The sequence below is a fragment of the Carlito syrichta genome, unplaced genomic scaffold, assembly GCF_000164805.1.
Source record: "Carlito syrichta isolate Samal-C Ts95f unplaced genomic scaffold, Tarsius_syrichta-2.0.1 Scaffold317482, whole genome shotgun sequence".
Taxonomy (NCBI): Eukaryota; Metazoa; Chordata; class Mammalia; order Primates; family Tarsiidae; genus Carlito; species Carlito syrichta.
Genome location: NW_007261578.1, coordinates 37,246 through 49,065, shown reverse-complemented (window position 1 = coordinate 49,065; position 11,820 = coordinate 37,246). Strand labels below are relative to the sequence as shown.

Genomic DNA, 11,820 nt, shown 5'->3' with positions numbered 1-11,820 from the left:
TCCCAAGTAGCTGGACTACAGGCATGTGCCACCATGCCAGCTAATTTTTTTTCTTTTTGTAGAGATGGAGGTCTTGCTATGTTGCATGTGCTTTTGAAGTCTTAGCCATAAAATCTTTGTCTTGATCAAAGTCTTGAAACATTTCTTTTTGTATTATTCTGCTAGATTTATAGTTTGGGGTTTTGTATTTGAGTGGTTATTTTGAGTTGATTTTTATATACGATGATTTTTGTATATGGTTTCATTCTTCTGCTCTCCAATTTTTCCAGCACCATGTATTGAATGGGGTGTCCTTACTCCAATGTATGTTCTTGATGCTTTCTCAAATATCAGTTGACGTAAATACATGGATTTATTTCTACCTTCATTCTTCTGTTCCATTTGTCTTTGTAGTATATTTTGAAGTCACATGGTGTGATGCCTTCAACTTTTTGCACAGTATTGCTTTTGCTGTGTGGGGATTTTTGTGATTCCATACAGATTTTAGGTTCGTTTTATCTGTTTCTGTGAAAAAAAGTCATTGATGTTTTGATAGGGATTGCATTGAATCTGTACATTGCTTTGGGTAGTATAGTCATTTTAACAGTATTGATTCTTTTGATCCATGAGCATATGATGTCTTTCTACTTATTTGTGTCCTCTTCTATTTCTTTCATTGGTGTTTTTTTACTTTTCCTTCTAGAGGTTTTTCACCTACTTGGTCAAATTTACTTCTATGCATTTTTTTTTTTTTTTTTTAGTAATTATTGTAAAATGAATTATTTTCTTGATTTCTTTTTCAGCTAGTTCATTATTGTTGTATAGAAACACTGCTGATATTTGTCTATTGATTTAGTATCCTTCAACCTTACTGAATTTTATCAGTTCTAATAATTTTTTGGTGGAGTCTTTAGTTTTTTCTATATACTAAGATCATGTTGTCTGCAAAGAGGGAAAATTTGACTTCCTTTTTTCCAATCTGGATGTCTTTTAATTTTTTCTCTTGCTTGATTGCTCTGGCTTAGGACTGTCAGGTGTTGAATAAGAGTGGGCATCCTTGTCTTGTTCCTGTCCTTAGAGGAAAGGCTTTCAGCTTTTCTCCACTCAGTATTATGTTAAACATGGGTTTCTCATATATGACCTTTATTGTGTAGAAATATGTTCCTTGCATGCCTACTTTGTTGAGAGTTTTTATCATGAAGGGATGTTGAATTTTATCAAATGCTTTTTCTGTATCTATTAAGATAATCATATTGGTTTTGTCCTTCATTCTATTGATGTGATTAGCACCTTTATTGATTTGCAGATGTCAAACCATCCTTACATTCCTGTGATAAAACCCTTTTGATCTTGGTGTATTCTCTTTTAGATGTGTTGTTGGATTTGGTTTCCTAGTATTTTCTTGAGGATTTTTGCATCTATCTTCAGGGATATTGGCCTATTGTTTTTTGTTGTTATTTCTTTATCTGGTTTTGGTATTGAAGTAATGTCCTCTTAGAATGAATTAGGAAGAATTTCCTCCTCTTCAGTTTTCGAGAAGAGTTTTGAAAGATATGGTGTTTTTCTTCTTGATAAGTTTGTAGAAAACATCAAAAGAGCCATCAAACCCTGAGCCTTTTTTTGTTGGGAGACTTTTAATTACTGATTCAATCTCATTACTCATTTTTGGTCTTTTCAGATTTCTATTTTTTTCTGGTCAAATCATGGGAGGTTGTATATGTCCAGGAATTTATCCATTACCTTTAGGTTTTCCAATTTGTTAAGTACAGTTGTTCATGATACTGATGATACTTTGTATCTCTGTGTTATCAGTTGTAATGTTGTCTTCTTTGTTTTTTAGTTTACTTGGGTCTCCTCTTTTTTTCTTAATATAACCAGTGCTTTTAAAATTTTGTTTATCTTTTCAAAACACCAGCTTTTGTTTCATTGATCATTTGTTTTTGTTTTGTTTTTTGGTCTCTATTTTATTTAGTTCTGCTCTGATCTTTATTATTTCTTTTCTTTACTAATTTGGGGTTTATTTTTGCTTTTCTTGTTCCTTGAGGTGTAAATCATTAGGTTGTTTATTTGAAGTCTTTATACTTTTTTAATGTAGGTGATTAGTGCTATAAACTTTCCGATCTGCGCTGTTTTTGCTATATCCCATATGTCTTGGTATGTTATGTTTCCATTTCCATTTCTTTGAAGACATTTTTAAATTTCCTTCTTAATTTCTCCATCAACTCAATGGTTGTTTAGGAGCATGTTGTTTAAATTCTGTTACTTGTAAAGTTTCTAAAATTCCTCTTACAATTGACTTACTAGTTTTATTCCATTATGGTCTAAGAAGTTACTTCATGTGAACTCAATATTTTTTAATTTATTGAGTCCTGAATTATATTAATTCAGTAAGTTGCAAGGGTTGATTTTAAATATTAGGTAGGCCTTATAAGTATAAACTATGTATTTCATTGGTTTTATTTCTAATTTTCTGATTGTGAGTCAATTTCATTGTTTCAATTTGGCCATTTTTTACTTAATTTTTTAATAATTTTTTACTTTATTCAGGGTTAAAGTATACAAATGTTCATTATGCAGGTACCCTTGTTGATGAGTTGACCATTTTGATTTGCTTCTTTGTAAACTGCCTATTTATATTTGCCCGTTTAAAAAAAATATATTTCATTGTTGCTTTGCCAGTTTTTGAGAATTTTTACTGGTATAGATACCCTAACCTCCTCCCTTTCCTTCCCCTATTTCTCTCTATATATAGACATAAAATTCTACATCTAGCAATCTAGTAATTATTATTTTATTAAATCTATTGTTTTATTTCTTGACATATTAGGTATTTCAGATGTGCAGTTTTTTATCGTCAATGATAAGAAATAGATTTTTCTTCTGTATTTGGATAATTGTTACCTTATAGTATTTGCTGGACCCACTAAAGCAGTGTTTAATAATAATATGCTATCTGAACTCCTGGTTCCTAACTTTAATCAACAGGATTTTACAGCAGACCAGTGGGACTGAATTAGGAGTACAGGTGTGATCCAGAGATCACAGTCAGTCTGTTATGACAAATAGTTTGTTCATGCTCAGTAAAGGGAAGGAAGTCCAGAACATTAGCAGGACTGTGGCTCTGCTCTCTGGTGACTGGAAAGAAGGCAAGGGTGAAACAGGTCACAAATAACCTGTGTGCAGATTTTTTCCTGTGCAAGTTAACTGAGCCAAGGGCAGTTCCTGCTGCCCCACTGTTGGCGTAGGACCGCGTGACACAAAGGCCCACTTGGCTATAAGGCACAGTGAACTGAAGTGGAGACCAAGAGCGAGATCTCTCTCTGTCTTCAACCAATTTAGCTGCATGTGTGCAGGTATGGTAGGCAGGAAGTGGAATGTCTGCAGCACTGAGGTTTTGCCACATGGGTACAGTGACGTGAGTAGATGAGGATGTATATTATAATGGTTATGGTGATGGACTTTAGATGAGTTTTCTGGGGATGATAGAGAAAATGTGGCAGGGTCAGTACCTTGTAGAACTTCCAGGGTAAAATTTGTTTTAGTTGGAGCTTTAGAGGGAGAAAGTGGAAAAAGAGAATGTTGGAGACTAGAGGGTGGATACTAAACACTAGAAATCTTGAGGGGCTGCAGTTAATAACAGGTATCAAGGGTATCACCATTGGAAAGACTGAGGTGTAGGGGGAAGTTCAGCAAACTGAGAGGCCTAGGTTTTGGAAGGATTATTGCTGTAAATGTAGAAACCCTCTGCACTAGTTGTGATGGAGTTAGTGCTGGAGAGATTGTAAGCCAGAAAATAAAATCTTCAGTGAATGAATGGGCATGACCCAGAGGGTAAATCACTGCATCAAGTTGTTTTGAGGCGAGTCTCTTTTCTCCTAGCGCCAATTAGAAGTGTGGCAGTTACTATGTGTACACAAAAACAATCTGTTACTAACTTAAGAAATGACATTCTGATATACATGTTAATTTTGTTAAAAGGAAAAAGAAGATAAACCATGTTAGCCACCCTAGAAGTCATTATGTACAGTTTAAATGAAATTTGGCTAGCATGTACCTTAATCATTTATTAATTTCTAATATGTAACAGCTAAGCAAGTCGTTACCTGTTAAAATAGTGCAGTGTTTTGTTTTTTTTTTTGAGTTGGAGTCTCACTCTGTCGCCCAGACTGGAGTGCAGTGGCCACTCCCTGCCACTGCAGCCTCGACCTGCTGGGCTCCGGCTATCCTCTCGCTTCAGCCTTCTGAGTAGCCGGAATTATAGGCATGCGCTACCACGCCCGGCTGATTTTTTTGATTTACTGTAGGGATGAGGTCTCGCCAACTTGCCCAGGCGGGTCTCAAACCTGCGGGCTCAGGCAATCCACTCACCTCAGCCTCCCAAAGCGCAGGATCACAGGCTGAGCCACCGAGCCAGCTAAAATAGTGCAGTATTTTGAACTTTGCTCTAAATGTCATTACAAGTAAAGTGCAAGTTATTTTGAAAGCTAGCATGCATTTTCATTTTTTGCTTTTGCAGTGATTTCTCCTGAAGGGGAAAGATACAAACCCTTAGTTACTGGAGAACAAAAAGTACAATGTATTTCACTTGAAATAAACCCATCGGCTACTGTTGATTCTCCTACTGAGACAAAAAGTCCAAAGTCTAGTGCAATATCATCACCACAGATGTCATTGAAATCAGAAGGAAATTCGGAAGGTATGTTTTAATGGGTCAAAATGAACTGTATTTGGTTTAATAATACTTAAATTTTAGCTAGGTATGGTGGCTTATGCTTGTAATCCAGTGCTTTGGGAGGCCAAACTGGGAGAATCACTTGAAACCAGGAGTTTGAGATTACAGGTGCCACATCACTCCATTCTCTAAAAAGGAAAAGAAAATTTTCAAAAATTAAGTAAGTATAAAAAATAAAAGTGGGATGTGGTGGCTCACACTTGTAATCCCAACATTTTGGGAGGCCAAGGGAAGAGGTTAACTTGAGGCCAGAAATTCTAGACCAGCTCAGCAACATAGCAAAAGCTCATCTTTACCTAAAAAATAAAAAAATTTTAAAAAAATCTTCTTTGTAGACAGGGCTTTCTAACCAAGTTTTCAAAGTCTGTATATATGTTTGAGAGGCTCATCTCAAATCAGGGTCACCGTTTTTATGCTTCTAGTAGCTGATCTGGGTTTTCATTACTGCCTAGCAGATCACCCCAAAACTTGGTGGTTGTTTTGCTTTGTTCTGTTTTTGAGGCGGCGTCTCACTCTGTTGCCCGGGCTGGAGTGCAATGGCATGCTCACAGCCACTGCAGCCTTGACCTGCTGGGCTCAGGCGATCCTTCTGCCTCAACCTCCCAAGTAGCTGGAACTTAAGATATGCGCCACCACACCTGGCTAATTTTTTTTTTTTATTATAGTGATGAGGTCTCGCCGAGTTGCCCAGGCTGGTTTCGAAACCCTGGGTGGGCAATCCTGTCACCTTGGCCTCCCAAAATACTGGGACTATAGACTTGAGCCACCGCACCTGGCTCGAAGCTTAGTGTTAAAACATCCTCTGTCTTATTGTATCTCATGATTTTATGTGTCAGGAATCGAGTCAGACTTGGCCTTTCTGATTTTCCTGCTTCATGGACCTTTGTCTCGAAGATCCCTTGCTAGTATTCAGCTGGTGGCAGGGGTGGTCTGGAGGGTCCTAAGTGGCTTCTCTGTGGTTTGGGCAAGTGCCACTAAGCTGGGTCCTCTCCCTCTTCATGTGGCTGCAGGGCCATTCTGTGTATTCCTTTCAGCAGGACAGTCTGCCTTCTCACACGATGGCCCAGGGTTCACAGATGCAAGGTGGTCGCTGCTTGTACTCTGAAAAGCTAGTCTCAGAACTGGCACAGTTCACTTCTGCCATATGCCATTATCAAAACTCACAGCCCAGCCTCCATTCAAAGGGAGGGGAAACAGAGCCCACCTCTCAGTGGGAAGAGAGTTAAAGAATTTTCAGCCATCCTTAATTTGCCAGAGTTGTCCCTATAACCAAAAAGTACTTATAAGCCGGGCACAGTGGCTCACACCTGTAATCCCAGCAATTTCGGAAGTGGAGGTAAGAGGATTTCCTGAGCCCAGGGATTCAAAACCAGTCTGGACAACTTGGTGAGACGTCACCTCTACAATAAACAAAAAAGAAAAATTAGCCAGGCGTGGTGGTGTGTGCCTATAGTTCCAGCTACTTGGAAGGCAGAGGTGGAAGGATTGCCTGAGCCCAGCAGGTGGAGGCTGCGGTGGCTGGGAGCGTGCCACCTCATTCCAGTCTGGGCGGCAGAGTAAGACTCCAACTAAGAAAAAAAAGGACTTATGTTCCTCCCCGGTGCAAATTATACTCACCCCTTCTCAAAGCCTCACCCCATTTGTTGCTGGCGTGGACTCTCCGGCGACGATGTCACTGTCAGGCCTGTGGGTAGATGGCTTTTCTCATGCACAGTTCTTCTAGTGCAGTGACTCAACCTGCAGACCCGTGAGTGAAAGAAGACGTTACTCGCCTTCCACACCCCAACATACAGTGGCAAAACAGACTTGTAGAGGACTCCTTTCCAAAAGCAAGGCAGATGGGAAGCATGCAGCAGGCGCTGGTCCGTGGGAATTGCAAGCCTCAGCCAGGAGCCGCCTTGTCAGCCCACTGCCTTGGCACCATGGGCCGGAGCCCTCGAGGGCTCTTCTCTTCTGAACAAGGCCTTCCCCTTCCGTCTGAGCTGGTAGGGCTTCCCAAGCAGAATTTCTAAGTAGCCACGTGTGTTTTGTAGGGATGTTATTTATATTCCCTACATTCCACAAAAGTGGCTTACTTTTTTGAGACACACCTTCCCTCCCTTGAGTTCTAAAGGGGTGCTTGGGAAGCATTGCTCTTGAGCTCTTAGAAATCCTTTTGTCCAACAAAGAGGGTCTGCAAAGCACACCCTCAAACCTTCCTGTGCCATAGTAGGTCTTGCAGGCTTGCCCTTGACTTTGTCTTTGCATCCAGGCCACATTTTACTGCCCTTGACTTACTCTTTGTCTTCCTTCCAGAGGCTTTTGTTGTCTTTGTATCTCTTCTAAGTTCTGCTCCTACTCTTAAGTGTTTTTCCTTCAATTACTCTCTCCACATTTTTTTCCCCGAGACTCCTAAAGGCTAACTGGCCCTTTTGGTTTTCTGCCTTGATAGCTCCTTAACTAGACTGTAGAATCCACAGAGTGCGTGTTCTGTCTTCCTCATTGCCGCAGGTCCCACATTTTCTGCCCCTATGTCATGAAACCCCCTTTCTCCAGCCCCCACAGCTGTTCCCACTGGCCATTCTCCCACCTTCTGGGCCCTGGAAGCCTCCCAGCGTCTGCCTGCTGCTCGCCCCAAAGCCTGCTCTCTGGGATATGAAATGCTGCCTCAGTTATCTCTTGTTACTTCTATCAAGTTACTTCTGAAACTTAGTAGCTTGAAGTAACTATTTTATCTCACTGTTTTGTGAGTGGAGAACTCGGAAGGTTCAGCCTTGTGTGGCCTCAGCTGGTTTCCTCAGTGGGGCTTCCCTGGAGGGTGCGAGGCGGCATTGCTGTCATGCCTGGTGCCTTGGCCTGCTCCACTGGGTCCCTCTCCTGCACTGTAGCCTCCAGGCATTGCCTGTGGCCTTCCCAGGATAAACTTCCACAGGGGCTCAGACTTCCAGATGCCACAGGGAAGCTGCCAGTTCTCTTTAAGGCTGAGCCTGGAACAGGCCGAGCATCACTTCCTCATTCCCCATTGCCAAGGCCATCCAGTGCCAGCCGAAAGCTAAGGGGAGGAGAAACAGCTGTCTCTCAGTGAGAAGAATGTCAGAATCTGGCCACATGTGACCATCTCTAATCCGCCACAGTCAAATAAACTTGGCCATTAGAGCCATAGTTGCTATTATGTGTTGTGGAGTGAATGTTTGTGTCCACCCAAAACAACCATCTGATAATGTGGAATCCCTGCTGTGATGGTATATGGAGGTAGAGTCTCTGTGGGATAACTGGGCCATGAGGTTGGAGCCTTCATAAATGGAATTAGTGCCCTTATAAGAAGAGGCCAGAGAGCTGGCTCTCTGCTCTCTGCCATGTGCAGACCAGGAAGAGGGCCTTCTCTAGAATTGCTCATGCTGGCACCCTGATACTGAATTCTTCAGCATCCAGAATTGGGGAAATAAATTTCCATTGTTTAAGCCACGCAGTCTATAATACTCTGTTACAGCAACCTGAACTAAGACAGCATCTTTTGTCTTTTCTTTAAAAAAGAAACAGCCAGACTATGTGGCTCAGCCTGTAATCCCACGCCTTTGGGAAGCCGAGGTGAGTGAATTGCCTGAGCCCACGGGTTCAAGATCCGCCTGGGCAACTTGGTGAGACCTCATCTCTACAATAAAAAAAAAATCAGCTGGGCATGGTAGCGCCCACCTGTAGTTCCAGCTACTTGGAAGGCTGAGGCGGAAGGATCAGGTCGAGGCTGTGGTGGCCGGGAGCGGCCACTGCACTCCAGTCTGGATGACAGAGTGAGACTCCAACTCAAAAAAAAAAGAAAAGAAAACAGCTGTTATGCATAAATGGAGGCATGGTGGTATTCAAGATTGATTGACTTTTTTTGCAAAGAGCCAGATGGGAAATATTTGAGGCTTTGTGAGCAATACAGTCACAATCAAGTTTACAGAATAAAAATAAGTTGACAGTGACATGGCTCAAGGCACTAGAGAACAGAGTTATTCATTAAAAATTAAAATAAGATTTCCCTTCAAGTGCTTACCTTATATGAATGACCAAAATAATTATTTAAATAAAAAGATAAAAACTTTAAAGATTGTTACAATATTAGTTGTCTTTCTAAATAAGACAACTAACTGGAAACTTTAAAAATAGAGGGAAAAAAAACCATGCCTGGATTCTGGGGGGAAAAGAGGATGGTGTTGACTTCAACAAGATGGTACCAATGATCTTTTTTGGAATAGAAAAATAAAAGCTAACAAATGAAGAAAGAACCTTTCTTCTCACCACTGTTCACTTTCAGAAAACATGAGCCAGCCAGACATGAGGAAACAGAGCTAGCTCCCTGATTAGTCATTATTTGAGGGGCAAGAAAATAGATTTAGTGTACTTTGTTCTCAATATCATTTTGAAAGTCCAGGTAATAGTTCCTTCTTTCTGTTCTTTTTTGAGTGTTGAAAGATAGATTTTGAAGATTGAAATTTCATTTTAACCTCTGTGGAAAACAGTGTGGCGATTTCTAAAAGCTCTAAATATCAACCTCCCATATGACCCTGCAATCCCCCTGCTGGGAGTATACCCTGAAGAACTCAAATCACTCTATCAAAAAGATACCTGTACACGTATGTTTATCACAGCATTGTTCACAATAGCAAGAACCTGGAACCAACCATGCTGTCCATCAAAAGAGGACTGGATTAAAAAAATGTAGTACATATACATGATGGAATACTACGCAGCCATAAAAAAGAACAAAATCATGAACTTCGCAGCAACCTGGATGGAACTAGAGTCAATAATACTGAGTGACCTCTCACAGAAACAAAGATCTGAGTATCACATGTTCTCACTCATATAGCAGACCTTGAACATCCACTGTAATACTATAAAAAAAAAGACTGACAGTGGTGGGAAACTGTGGGGGAGAGGGGAAGGGAGGTGGGATTAACGGTAGTCAATATCTATCTGGGGACAGGGAGACACCCCTTACCAACAAGGGTGCCTGAACGAAGCGTATTTGTATACCTAACCCTAAACTGTACCCCACAATATCAAAATAAAAAATATTGATATAAAAAAAGAAATTTCATTTTATTTATCAATCATTGATATCGCAGTATATTCTTTCATATTTCTAACCACAGATATCTTTATTCACTAAATTCGTTTTTGTGCTTTCTTTAAACCAGTTTACTATTACTGAAATTTTAATGAAAATTTTATATAATAGTGAAAAATACCGAGTACCATATTTTTTAGTACCATATTTCTTTTAAATATTCTATTACAGTAAAAAGGCAAAAGGAAGAGTCTGTCATTTCAGAAATGACTGAACTAGAGACTTAATACAGCAACCCAGATTAAAGACTTCCTAATGAAATAGTTAATTTTTTCTGTTATAATTAATGTGTTGGCCTGAAACTAGGTGGTGATAAATGTATAGAAAGTTCATTCAGTCTTCTCTCAACAAATGTCGCTTGGAGACATGTTTCTTGTCATGTGTGTGCTTGGCAGAGCCTGACGACTTGGAGACAGAAGCTCTGCAGGAGCCAAGGGAAGCAAGCAAAGACGACAGCCTGCCACGCCCCCTCCACGACACGTGGGTCAACGTGGAGCCAAACGCAAGGGATACCAAGTATGTCATGTCTCACCCTGACACCTTAAATCCCAGAGCCGTTTGTAAAAATAGTACTGTAATAACCCAATATTGCAATGTAATATCTAGATGTTGCAATATCTTGTAAGAGTAATTTGATTTTTAATAGATATCCACACGGTTCTGAAGTAAAGTATTAAGTACATGAAGAGACTGTAAAAGTCTTGCTTGCCTCTGTCCCATCCAGTCACTTCCCACTCCCATCTTCTTTCAGGTATTTTTAATATAATGCGTAAGCAAAAGTAAACATAGAGTCTTCCTCCCTTTTTAACAGTGATTAGCACACTGTACACAGTTTTTTCACCTTTAACAGTGATTAGTATAATGTTCACAGTTTTTTTTTAGTGAATAATAAATGCAGGAATTTTTTTTATATTAAGACAAAAAGTACTTCCTTTTTCTTTTCTTCTTATTTTATGAATTTGGTATTTCATTTTATGGACATACCACAATTCAGTAAGTTTCCTATTTGATAGACATTTATTGATATTACAAACAATGCAACAATGAATAACGTTTTACATAACATTTAATATTCATAAAATGAATAACATTTTACATAAGGTGAATTTTTGTGGGTACATGTCAGTAATACATGTAAGTGTAATTGCTGGGTCAAATGCATTTTTACAAATTGCATTTGTAATTCAGTTATTGTTCTCCCTGGGATTTGTACCAATTCGAAAAGAATGCACAAAATCTGGGGCTGAGTGCAGTAGCTCACACCTGTAATCCTAGCACTTTAGGAGGCCAAGCCTGGGCAACATAGTGAGACCTTGTCTCTATAAAAAATTTTTTTTAAAAACTAGCCAGGCATCATGGCACACACCTATAGTCCCAAATACTCAGGAGGCAGAGGTGGGAGGATCGTTTGAGCCCAAGGAGTTTAAGACTGCAGTGAGCTATGATCACACCACTATACTCTAGCCTGGACGACAGAGTGAGGCTCTATCTAAAAAAATTTTAAAAGTATGACTCTCCCTAATTTCCCCACAGCCTTGCCAAAGTTTTATTATCAAATTTTTTTATTTTTGCCAATCTGATAAGGTAAAAAATGGCATCTCAGTTTGGGCTCTTAGTTGTTACAGGTAAAGGTAAGCACAGCTTTTCAAATGTGTCAGTTTCATTTGAACTTGCTTGTCTATAAATTGTTTATATCTTTGGCCCATTTTTAGGATTTATTTGTTGATCTTTTATAAATTAGCAGGAACTCTTTTAAACATTAGAGATATTTACCCTGGTTGTTATGTGAATCACAACTTTTTTTTTTCTGTCAGTCATTTATGTTTTTATTTTATTGTCTTACCATACTGAAGTTTATTTTTATTTTTTGTTGTCTTGTTTACCTGAATTTTGCTAATTATTCAGAAATACCTTGTTCATTCTAAGGTTACCAAGAACATTTTGTCTCCTAATACTATTTTATTTTTTTGAGTTGGAGTCTCACTCTGTCGCCCAGACTAGAGGGCAGTGGCCGCTC

The 11,820-nt window shown here is 39.5% G+C and overlaps 1 protein-coding gene across 1 annotated transcript in view; it reads left to right on the top strand.

Annotated features, from left to right (window-relative positions):
• NEK1 (NIMA related kinase 1) overlaps nucleotides 1-11,820 on the top strand; it is a 159,493-nt gene that overhangs the window by 115,448 nt on the left and 32,225 nt on the right. Inside the window, exons 27-28 of the mRNA XM_008074769.1 lie at nucleotides 4,496-4,675; nucleotides 10,199-10,319. Coding sequence (XP_008072960.1) covers nucleotides 4,496-4,675; nucleotides 10,199-10,319 — 301 coding nt within the window. The remainder of the gene's footprint in view (nucleotides 1-4,495; nucleotides 4,676-10,198; nucleotides 10,320-11,820) is intronic.